Source organism: Sturnus vulgaris, chromosome 4 (genome assembly GCF_052056855.1).
Source record: "Sturnus vulgaris isolate bStuVul1 chromosome 4, bStuVul1.hap1, whole genome shotgun sequence".
Taxonomy (NCBI): Eukaryota; Metazoa; Chordata; class Aves; order Passeriformes; family Sturnidae; genus Sturnus; species Sturnus vulgaris.
The window spans coordinates 25,399,319-25,411,908 of NC_142246.1; the positions used below are offsets into that span (position 1 = coordinate 25,399,319).

Sequence of the window (12,590 nt, forward strand, 5' to 3'; positions counted from 1 at the left end):
TTAGAAAACTCAATCTCAGAAATATTTTTCTGAATTAAATACTATGTGCACTACAGTTAGGAAATATAGTGTTTGTCTTTTAAGGCAAGAAGTCATTTGCTTTTAATACAAACATGTTTTGTATTTCACAAGAATATAGGCAGAAGAGAGGATGCCTAAAAACATCATGAAAGTTCTTCTGACAGCTAAGAAGTTTGGTCCCTAACTAAATTACATTAACCCCTGTTTATCTGAGTGGCATTCTTTCAGTAATGACTGCAATAAAGGAAATAGACTAAAAAGAAATTCTGAACAAATTTCAGTGCCGATTTTTAAAAAAATTCTAGGTTTATCTAGGACTGCTGGATCAGACTGCTCAGCTTATTCTCTAGAACCGCAGAGGCAGAAAAAAGTAAGATGGAAAAGTGTGTGTAGTCCCATCTGACTACAGAAAGACTAAAAATTCATTAGACCAAAATTTATTTTCTGCAAGACGTGGAAAGAATCTGATCTCATGGCTGTCATTTCAATAATATGCCTGTCATATTACAGCAGAGAAATGACAGATTACATTAAGATTTATGGGTGAAAAGCCTATGGTAGCATGCAATTTTCCTTTTAGATACTAAAAGTATCTAAGTTACTAGTCTATAAAACAGCCTGAATCATGATATAAGCACTCTACAAAAATATCTCCTGCTGTTGTCAACACAGAACTAACAGATGTTCTCCCAATAAAGAAGTATCATTAGGGCTAATTGCCTGCTGTCAGTATCTTCTGTGCATGATGGGTCTCTACATAGAAATGTAGAAGACACCTCTTAGATCAGAAGCATTAATATATCTTGAGCAAGATATACATACAAAGCATTATTTACCATACACCAAAGCATTATTTAGTGTTTGTAATGGAAAGAAATAGACGGACTAGCATGAAATGCAGAAAGAATGTCGGGGGCAGTAAACAGGTGACCTCAAAATACCATTGTCCTCAGAAATCATCACAAGTCCTCTTGTGATTTCATCTGCTCTTATGATGCTGGTCTTAAATCTCTAGATACTGGATTGGCATGACCATACCAGCCATTATAGCTTGGCCATTAAAGGAAGATGGTTACAGAGCAAAAACTGATCATGTGAAGCATGATACCAATATCTGTTCTCCATGTCATTATAAATAAAAATTAGACAAACCATTAGCCAACATATACAGTCAGTACAAATCAGTTTTCAAAATCTGAATTAGAAAACAGGGAAAGAAGGATATTTGTCATTACTAGAGAACAATAGTAATCATTCTTAAATACCAATATGTTATAATCTCGTCATTTTTAAGAAGTGCTACTGAATAATGATTCTGTTTTGGCATTGATGTTAATTGTTTACATATTTACTTAAATATTGTACATATTTACAATAATTTCTAATTTTACTGATGTAAACTTACAACTACTGTGGAATACTTCCCACATTTACAATGAGACTTTGTTGAATTCTCAAGAATATTCAGATTAGAAAATAGTACAGCTGGTGGCAACCTTACTACAATTCTCTCTTCTTTATTACTCACAGCTGGTGGCAAAGATGTGTGATGTTGCCATGCCTCATAAGAGGAGCAAGGTTCAGTAAACATATGGAAGACTGCAAAGATTCTTTTAAAAACTGAAGTGTGTATGAAAGGCATTAATTTTAAGGATTAGACTATGGTTAGCATTATCTAATATTTCCCAGTGCCAGAACACGAACATCCATTCAGCCCACTTCAGCAAGCAGTGGGAAATGGTTCTGGGGAAAGTACTCTTTAACTAATGCAAAATTCATGCTCTAGGGGTTATTAGTTTTCTTTAAGTTGCTACAGCTTGCAGAAGTTACTCATGAAAGTTTCCACGGTGCCGTGCTGTTTTTCTGAACACACAGAGAGACTCTTCTAATGCTTTCCTGACTACCCAGATGTTCATTGCATTGAGCTAAGCACACTGAACAGTGATGGCAAGCCTCTGGCTACACACAACCCAGCAAGCAGGGAGTAACACAGTACCCTCTTCAGGTTCCTGCCTTGCTGGGAATCCAAGGAGCAGATGTCTGCAGAAGAGCCACTAGCACCAGAAAGGAAAAACTGAAAACCATTTAAAAAGCCCATAGAAAAATCTTAGTGGCCTACTTTCTGACAATTAAAAAAAAAAATGGAAAAAAAACAAAAACATTTTGAGGGGACGGAGTGATAGTGTTAGAGGAAAACCTTCTCTTAAAAGAATCTTTCAAGCCTGGAAAACTAGAAGGGGCAAAAAGAAATCCTGCCTGTCCTGTGGCTCACATTCAGTGTATCAGTCACCCACTGCCTGTGTAGAAACCCCATCAGAAGCCCCATTCCACACAAGGTAGTTAGAGCTCATAATTGGACATACCTTTTTTCCTGTTAATGTCTCATCAGTAGGCTTAACCCTACTGCTGATTATGTAATTGCTTAACCCATTTAAAATCAGATGCTTTCAATTACATTAACTGGATGGTAAAGTAGAATGCAACCTAGAAAATTGCAGGAATCTTCTTATAAGCATTTGTCTCTTAACCTCTCATGCATTTTTAATTAATTTTTCATTAAAATGCATAATTATTCTTCAACTATAAACATCTGCCTAGAAGAAATTAAAATTTAGGATCTGAATGTATGTTTACTGACTTTTTTCTGAATTGTGAATAAAAAAGATACTAACTCTTGGACCAAAGATAAGGCAAACAACAACATTCATCAAAGGAAAGGACATGATTTAGTGTCAAAGCAAAGCCTTATCTGTTCATCATAGCTGGATTTTTATTTGACCTCCTCTCAAAGATGAAAATGGATTTACACAATGTCACAAAGGTCGAATGACCTACTACCTAAAAAATTTAGAGATGACTCATTCATTTTTCAGTAGAATACCACTTTGCTCAGAAACATATCAACTTTGAACATTTTGTTTCAGTAAAAGAAGGATATTTTTTGAAACTACCAGGACATTGTGACAGAAATAACTAGAGAGGTGACTAGAGATTAAACCTATTCAATATTGTTGAACTCACAAAAAAAGTGAGCTGATACAGAAAACTCAAGATTAAGCGGTTTAATAAGGCACTTACATTGGTGTATATATGATATAATACTAAAGTTTTATAGATCACATAAAGATTTATGGGATTAAAACTTCCATCTAAATCACTGAAACAATAACGATGTGATTATTTTGTCAAATAAGAAAAAATCTAATTTGTGTTTATGGCTAGGAATATTCAATTTGTCATCCCTAGAACAGATGCCAGGTTTCCTTCCATTCATATTTTCTTTGGAGTCATAGAATAATCCTATCTATGATGAGGAAAAAGCAAATAGAAACCATCTGGATTCTCAAACCATCCAGACTATCATCAATACTATTCCATATCTCTCACTTAATAGCAAAAAGGATTTGTTAACAACTTTTAAACACATTCAGTCATCATTTCAGACTTCCTTTCCAGACTCGTCTACATGCACTACAAATTATTTAAGCTAACACCCTTAAAATGGCTGAGCAGGGACACAATGAAGCTCAAGAAAAGACATTTACTACTTACTTCTTCTGTTACCTTTTTGCTGCATATCAAAAAGCAATGTGAGAAAAAAAAAGAGAAGATAGCTGCTTACTCTACAGTTCCTAATATTTCTTCAGATATATTATCCATTTAGACAATATTTGCAGATGCACAGAACTAGCATCTTTCAAACAATAAGGTATCTCTCAGCAACATCTGTCTCTCAATATTGTGATATGGCAAAAATGCACAGGTTGTTAAGGCAAGGTGGGCTCAGCTATCTGTGTTTCTTCCTGGAGATGTGAAAATGCAGGAGGCTGGGAAAAGCCTGAGAAATGTAGCATGTGCTGCTTTTATAGTCTCCAGGTGCCACTGGTTTCAGGACAACTTTAACATGGGCAAAATAATCCACCCAGAAAAAAAAATTGACAGCAAAAGCAGCAGCAATTAAAGACATCTCCATGTCACTCCACTGTCCCACAGGAGTCTGGAGAAAACATAGTTGTGTATTACAGCTATATGCTGTACTATTACATGAATGCAGAGCTGCAGGACTCGGAGGTGAGGGATGGAAAACTCCTCAATGCTACCTACTAGTGGTTTTATTTCCACAAGAAAGATCTGACTGCTTTCCGAAATCTAGTGAGATGAACAATGCAAAGGGCACATAAGCAATTTCTCACTGCTTCACTCAGAGGCAGAAAAGGGGGAAAATGAGTCTCTTTCCTTAGGAAATGCTCCCTGAGTCTTTGATGTTATCAAGTAACTTTCAGAAATATGAGTGACAGTATAGGCTATTTTGAAACAAGGAGTTCTTTGAGGTGATGAACAGTATTAGGAATTGCTCTGGGCACTTACTACTAGTGCTAAATTACTGCCAAGTGAAATGTCTCTCTGGCATCAAAGAAATCAGTTCTGAAAGATTCTAGCACGTTCGTTTTTAAAACACTGGGTTCAGTATACAGCAGAACTGAGTGTTACAGGTTTTAGAAGGAGGAGAAGGGAAAGACAGACTTTGACAATCACTGATCAGTCGGTGCCAAAGCAAGAGCACCATACACTAAATATTGGAATCTCCCTGAGCTACAACATGTGTATTGGAGTAGATGAAATCTGATGCAGTCCTAAATAAAGGAAATTCTACCTTTCCCTTAAAGGACTAGGTGAAGATTAATTAAATGTTCAATATACAAAATACTTCTTTTGCAAGAAAAAATTAGCCTTGGAATTCTGGAATAGCAATAGCTTACAGGAACACCTGCAGTGATGCAAGTGACTTGCAAGTGATGAAGCCCTGACAGTCTTTTTTCCCACAGACTTACAGGAGCTGTCCCCCAGGAGCAGCACTCCAGAACCATCACAACATAAACTTCACCATTCAAAAGCAGCTCTATCAGTATCTGATTTTCAGCCTCTATTCACTTTCTAGAGATCAAAGTACTAACAAGCTACCTTAAGCCAGAAACAACTAAAAAAAACCAGAGAACTGTAAACTGTGCAGCACACAAACAAGCAGATGATGCAAAGGTTCCACTCTAAAGACAGAACTGATGAAAATGAACAGAAGGATGGCTGGATTCTTTTCATCCCCTCATGATTCGGGAATAGGGGAAGAGGGACAGGAAAGCAGACAACCACAGAAGAAACACTGCTACTCTGGTCAGTACTCTGGCCATCACATCCATCTAGATTACATGGACATCCATGTAGGTGGCATGCTGCTGGCAGTGGGGGGACGGCAAGGTTGGCCTCCTTGAGAAGAGAGTGGGAGCGTCTGTGTGCCAGGTATGTCCAGTTCCACCTGGATCCACACGACAGGACACAGCTGAGCCCATCAGCCGAGCTGCAAGTGCCTCCGTGAAGAAGTATTTAAGAAAGGGCACACACCATGCAGGCAGAGAAGCGGGAAAAGAGTGAGAAACAGCAGTGCTAACACCAAGGTCAGAGAAGTTTGTGCTCCATGGTAGAGCAAATACTCCCAAAAAGACTGCAGCCCACAGAGGATCCACACTGGAGCAGAGAACGAGTAAGAATAAAGGAATAGCAGAGAACCACAATGCTTCCCTGCACTGTTCACTGCCTCACTGATGGGACTGAGTGCCACCTGTGATGATAACAAGGGAGAAGGAGTCTAGAGTGAAGCTGAGTCTGGGAAGTAGGGATGAGTGGTGTTTTCCTGAAGTGTTTTAATGCTTGCTTCATTTTTTGTTTTTGTTTCACAATATCTGAATCAGTCAATATGTATCCATCAGTAATAAACTGACTTACTCCACTCCAGCCTGTTTTGTCCATGATGGTAATCAGGAAGGGATCTCCCAGCCTTTATCTTGACCCATGAGCTTTCTCATTCTTTCTCTTTTCTCCCCCATCCCGCAGGATGGGGTAGGGAGAGACTAAGAGGCCATGTAGTGCTTGGCTGTGGGCCAAGGCCACCCCACCACTGGGCACTGATGGCCAAGAACTGTGACATGGATATGGCAGAAGGACAAAGCACAGCAACACCAGACAGCATCTTCTGGTGTCTGTTGCTGGCTTTAACCGCCAGATATTCAAGTTTTGCAGGTGAAACAACCAGAAATAATATATGCACAATTTAGTAGCAAGTATTGCTTTAAATTATAATGGCTTGAGACCATAGCCAAGGAGCATCTATCCCTTAAGGGGAGCAGTTGTCTGCACAAGGTAGGCACAGGATGGAATCTAATTCAGACTTCAGATTAGCAACATTCTCACCTCTTTTTGAAATGAGAATCTCTTGTTTGGCAGTCATCTCATTATTATTTTTACATTTAGGATATTAAACCATTATTCGCGTTTCTTTCATCTTTGCCGGTTAGAAAGGCAAGCTGAAATAAGAAACGCTACTTGGAACTATATGTTCCGCAGCAAAAATTAATTATGCTTCCATCTGACAGCGAGAAAAGCATTCACCAGTGGGGCATTGAAGTGTCCATAGATTTAGGAGCAGGAGGGAGCGCTGAGCGCTGACGGGAGCCGGGAGCGCACAGGGGACAGCGGGAGCCGAGCCCGGAGCGGCACCGAGAGCCGGGACCTGCCTGGGGCTCCCCGGCCGCTCTATTTTTACTGCGGTATGTTTTGCATTCAGACTTTCCACTGCAGGCGGCCCGGGTCAGGGGATCCGCTCTGCCGGGGGAATCTGACAGGTCAGCTCAGCCAGAGTTATTTATAGAGGGCGGGGGACTGAGGGAAAGGATGCGATCGGCATCGTATTCTTCTGCCGGGGGGCTGCGGACTGGGAGAGGCACCCAGGAGCAGCCCGCCCCTCGCCCCTCAGCACAGCCGGGCAAGGCGGCCGCAGCCGGGAGAGGGGACAGCCCGCCGGGCACGGGGGCTGCTCCCAAAGGGACAGAGGCCCTTCCTTCCCTCTTTCCCCCCAGTTTAACTCACGCAGCCCCTCGGGGAGTAAGGGCCACCCCATACACATGCTGGTGCCGCAGCCACAGGTCCCAGCAAGTGGAGTTGGGGGCTCCCATGCCCTGGCACCCGGAGGGAGGCTTAGGACAGTTCCAGGTGAAACTGCACTTGCTCACAAGACAACTGACTGGGCAGTGCCAAGAGAATTAAAAATTCAGAGGCAGTGAGAGTAGTCAGGCTGGAACTATCTGCATACTGTCTTCAGTCACTGTTCTAAGTGTGAAGACCTTTACAAGGAGGATTCAAGCTTGCTTTCTCTGACTATGACAATCCATCACTTCACAGCGGGTTATCACCTACCCTTCTCTCCTGGCACTGGAGAACTGTATGTACCCAGCCTGCCACTTATGAGGTCCTTTCTTTTCAGTAGGGAAAGAAACTGGGACAGACTACAAGCATCAGTATTTCAAACTGTAATCAGACTTCCCCGCTCAACCCCTGCTGCTTACTTAGCTGCTTCATCCTGAAGGCATTTAAATATCAGGAGGTGTCTGGCAGCCACATTTGGAAGGGCCTAAGCTGCATGTGCAAGTCTAAAACTGCCATGCTGCAAGTGGCCTGACATCCGCCCCTGCCAAACGCTGGCTGGCATTCAGAAACAAGACATTCATCTGGCCTTGTAAGCACTTGCTAAGGATACCTGACACGCTGACAGGACTCTTCCCACACAATGTAGCTATAACCACCATCTTTTAAAGCCCGACCACACTAGGAGATAGTGCCATTGTATGTAACTGCCTAACAGCATGATCTGTTCAGACTGAAAGCAGATGACCTGGTACCCAGGGTCTCCTGGTCCAAGTGGGGTCAAAGCCACAGCTCCCACCTCTTAAGGAAGTGCCCGTAGTGCTTATATTGTGTCTCCTGGATTGGGATGACCTGAATCTGCTGCGCCTCAGCATGGCAAAGATTCACAGAGCTCAAACACTCACTCAGCCACCCTGCTCGAAGACCTGTCTTCCTGCTTGAGTACAAAGGGTTTGTTTATGGTTCAGCATTTGTTGGTTAGAGCAGTTGAGCAGGGGCTGCTGGGTTTCTTTGCCAGATACAACCATCCCAGTATTCTCCTGCCTGTTCCACCTTCAAGGACCACTCCTGAAAGGACCATTCTCCTTCTGACAAATGAGCTTTCTGTCTAGGTGCTTATCCATCTCAGCCTCTGCACACATCCCTTGTCTGGCTATGCGAGTAATGACAAGAAATTATGTGTCTGGTAATACGTGGACTTAATATAATGCCAGGACAGTAATGTTCCTCAAGGGAGCTGAGTGCTAAGACCTAAACATGCATATCAGCTTAGCAGGAAAAGGAAAATTTTTAAAAATGTCAACTCCTACATTCAAGTAAACCCATATTTTAAAATAATTACTGGCAATGTTAACAGTCCTGGATTTCACTTGTATCTGCAGACATCATCTAGTACATAATTAATAGCCAAAAAATAAGATATATATAAAATTGCCCTGTGCACATTTTATAGAACACCTCCGATCATGACACATTTCAAACCATCTACATACAATATTTTCAATTCACTGGACACTCAAGTTATCTGCATACAGTTGAGTGCCAGCTAAGACTTGTGGAAAGGAAGTGAATGTTTTCTTCAGTATTTTATAGTTCCAGCTCCAAAAGACTCAGGAAAAACAGTACTTTGTCCTGATGGCCTCATGAGATTCTAAGATCACAAGCAAACTCCTCTAACATGGGAAAGCATGCTGTGCTGCCTGGCTCACCACCACCAGAACCTTCTTGGGAAAACGAGTGCTGGTGTCTTCCTTCAAAATGCATGCTGAGTGAGGATTATATGTGGGGTTGGAGAGCCAGGCTTTTCCACAGGCAGAAGGACACACCTGCCTATTGGGGTACTTCATAAATGACCTTTGGAGGAGGGAAAAAGTCACGAGCATTTCATTTCTAAAAGAGGTTTGAACACAGTTTAGGATTCCCTTGTTCACCTGAAGGAGTCCCCATCCTTCTACAGAACCCAGATGTCCAAGGTCCTCTGGGGATGCCATTAGCTTTTATAGGGACACAAGCAGAGCAGTTCTCTAATTTCTTGTATTATTACAACTATTTAGTTGTTTGGACTATCTCAGTGATACATTCATTCATCTATGTACCACACTACCCAAGCATCTTATAACAGAGATCTCCAACTGGAGCATCCATTACAAAAACAAACAAAAGAATTTAGTTCTGCTGACTGAGCCATCTTTTAGGAACACAGGAAGGGGGCACGTAGCCATATGGAAAAATCCACTACCATACTATTACTGCTGAAAGCCAAAACTTCCCAAGAGATCCCGTGAACGCATTAAAAGCTCTAGATATTTGATTTCACTTCAGAGTTTCACCATCTCAACCAGACTGGTAGTAATTTAAGTTAATTAATTAATCGCCTGCCATGAAATGCATCCAAGGATTCTGCATTTTAAATCAAGTGGAGCAATGGTACTACTCAAGTATACTGCCGTGCTTATAAACTTGTGAAACCCCGCTGTGCCATTTCGGTCGCGTACGATCGGTGTGACAGAGCGGGAAGCTCCGTCGCGCTCTCCACAAGTGGCACGCATCAAGCTCAGCACCGGTCCCCCTGTACAACTGCCCCTCTGCCAGCGCCACCGCGCCGGGACACCGGGGACGCACCTGCGCCCCGGCCAGTGGAGGGAAGGGCAGGCTGAGGGGACCCACCCTGCAAGGTCGCACTAGCGCAGCAGCTGCCTCCTGCAAGTTCCCTCTCGCCCCCTCTTACACAGCCTCTCCCATAAGGGCAGATCCCCCTCATCCCTCCCCACAGATGTGTGCTGGGAGACTGCCCACACCCGCGCTATCCCCTTCGGATACTTGCAACCACACAGGCCAGCTCTCCCTGGAAGGATTAAGTGCCCCCTCCGTGACCCCGCACAGGATAACCTCCTCCCGTGGGTGCTGGCGGCCAGCGGTCCCATCCCGCCGGACAGCCGTGGGGAGGGGCAGGGGTCCCTCCACCCGACCCCAGGGTGCACCGACGCAAGGGGAAAGCCAGCTCCCGCTGATACCGGGGGGGCAACTACAGCGATGGGGTCACGGTGCATCGGCTCCCCGAGCCCGGCCGCCGATGGAGCTGCCATGACAGCCCTGCCAGAGGTTAAGCCCAAACTTCGCTCCCGCAGATCCTGGCCGGACCTGTTGTCGGGTTCGGCCAACTCCTCCCGGCTCCTTCCAGCGGCAGAGCATTTCCCGGGCACAGCAGTCCCGGTGATCTTCCGCGCTCGGTGAGAAAACAGGGGCGAAGGCGCCGCTCGGCTCTCCGTGAGACCGACAACGAGCCTTGGCTGCGGCTCACCTGCATCCCGCGTTTCTGAACGCGGCCGTCCGCGGCGCGTCTCCGCAAGTTTCCACACAAGAGCGCTCCGGGACGGCCCCATCGCAGCAGGTGGAGCGCGGACAGTCACTTTTCCCTGGCCGTCCGTCCCCGCAGGCCGCGCCTCCGGGGGCACACGGCCCCGTCCCTGCCTGCGAGCCACGGGTCCGCTCTCGCTACAACAGCTCGGCGGGCTCGGAGATCGGGGTTACCCCTTCTCCGCTTGCCGGACAACCTGCCGCTCAGCCCCGCGGCGCAACGCGCAATTGCCCGCTGGGCCGGCCCGCTGTCCCCTGAATGCGCTGCCCCCGCCCGCAGCCCGGGGTCGCCGAGCGGCTGAGCCAGCCGCCCTCCCAGCCCCCGGTCCCCAGGCGGCCCCCCTCGAGGAGGGGAGCGCCCCGAGGTTCGCCTTACCCGGCTGGCGGAGAGGACCTGCCGGTAGCGCTCCTCCTCCGCAGGCAGGGCAGGGAACTGTTGCGTGGAGAGCATGCTCTGGCTGCTGCTGACCCCTCTCCACTTTGGCCACCCCCTCACCCTTCTCTACCTCGGTCTCCGACGAACTGCGTCCACCCGCCTCCCGCACAGACACACTTGCGGGGAGGGCTTCGCGTTTTGTCTGCTCTGTAGACTTCCCCCTCCCCGCTCCTCCACCCAATAATAATAAACCTCGGCGAGAAAGAGCCACATCCCCACCTCTTTAGCACACAAGGCTCTATCCCTTGGGGACAAGCTGAGAGACAGCCCACTTGCTAATTTCGCCCTAAAGCCGTCCCCCGGGGAGGGCGGATGGAGTGGGCACAGCCTTTGCGCCCCCCATCCCCCCATCCGGTTAAGGGACGCCTCGTCACGCTGCGAAAGGCTTTAGGTGGGAAGAAAAGCCTGAGTCAGAGATGATGTAAAGGGCGAGAACCCGCGGAGCTCACCGCTCGCACCCCTTACCTCGGCCCGCCGGGGCTCCGCCGCGCCCTGGTCCCCGGGCCGCCCGGGCGCGCACTTGCGGCTGAAGCGATCCGGAGCCAGCGCAGCGCACGGACCTGCAGGCGCTCTCGGCCCACCGAGTCGAGGCGCAGAGTTCAGAGCGGAGGTTGGCAAGCGCGGGCCAGACTCCTGGGTCCCTTCATTCATCCGCGGTTCCCGAGTGGACTTCCCTGCGCTTTATTTTACGTTACGGTCAGACAAAGACTTTCCTTTCAGCCCAGGGATGGAGAGTTTCGCACCTGCAGGGACTGCAACGCTTCCCTTTGTAGCTCAGAGGCTGGCCTGTCGCAGCCCAGCCTCTAACGCTCCAAACAGAGCTGAAAGAAGCACTGGCAACGCAGAAGCGGAGGGGAAGGAGCTCCGGCAGGAGGAACTCCCGGAGCCAACGACAGGTTTCTCCAGCTCCTTCCCCGCAGGAAGGCTCCGGACCCAGCCCCCTGGCGACAGCCCTGACAATGCCGTGTCCCGTCCCTCGCCTGCGAGGAAGCGCTGCGCGGGAGAACAGCGGCGACTCGACGATGTTACCCCTTGTCCCCGCGCCGATCCGGGTCCTGACCGGTCCCAACGATCCGGAGCTGGAGGGATGTGCTGGTTGTTGCAAAATTATCTGTTGAAGCAAAATTCTTGTGCTAAGAGACACGTGCCACCTGAAGCTGCAAACAACAGAGCAAATGTCCTACCCCTCTGAAATACCGGCTTTTAAGACCTGCATTTGATCTGTTTGTTCCTTTGCCCTCTATTTGCATTCAAAGATGTCAAGTTTGACTGAAGCCATGGTCTGCACACACAACAGAGCTCACCAATACTATCCCAGCATGATAAAGTCAACAAGATAAAAAGCAAAACAATGCGTACAAAATGGGCAGAAGTGTGTGCTACCAGAATAAAAACAGTTCAGGATCCTTTCAAGAGTCACAGAAAGATGTCACTGGCACTGCAGCTGGGTTCTGAGATGACATCTGTAAAACAGAAAGGCTTCCAGTTTTTACTGTGCATGATTTAGTGCTTCTGAAGTGCTGTCATTCAAAATGTGAATCAGAAAACATCCAAGAAAATGTGAACCACCACCTCTCCATGAATATGGCCTCCAGCCCTGTCACCACTCTTGACAATCAGTGACAGTGATACCCCTCGTGTTTATGTTTTTAAACATAAACACATTATATTATATATGTTTATATATAAATAAAAAGATTAATGTGCTTCTTAGCTTTTTTCCCCCAGTTTCTTTTCCATACCTTCATATTTATGCCCTGTTAGTTTGTGTGCAAATGTTATGGTGCAGACTGTTCTCTATTCT

The 12,590-nt window shown here is 46.2% G+C and overlaps 1 protein-coding gene across 2 annotated transcripts in view; it reads right to left on the reverse strand.

The window, feature by feature from the left end:
• The window catches only part of CORIN (corin, serine peptidase), a 117,550-nt gene extending 106,495 nt beyond the window's left edge, over positions 1-11,055 (reverse strand). Inside the window, exon 1 of one of the 2 annotated variants that reach the window (XM_088163327.1) lies at positions 10,727-11,055. In XM_088163327.1, the coding sequence (XP_088019453.1) occupies positions 10,727-10,801 (75 nt within the window). In that variant the 5' untranslated portion in view covers positions 10,802-11,055. The remainder of the gene's footprint in view (positions 1-10,726) is intronic. The other variant, XM_014887969.2, reaches the window with a different exon arrangement.
• Between the last annotated feature and the right edge of the window lie 1,535 nt (positions 11,056-12,590).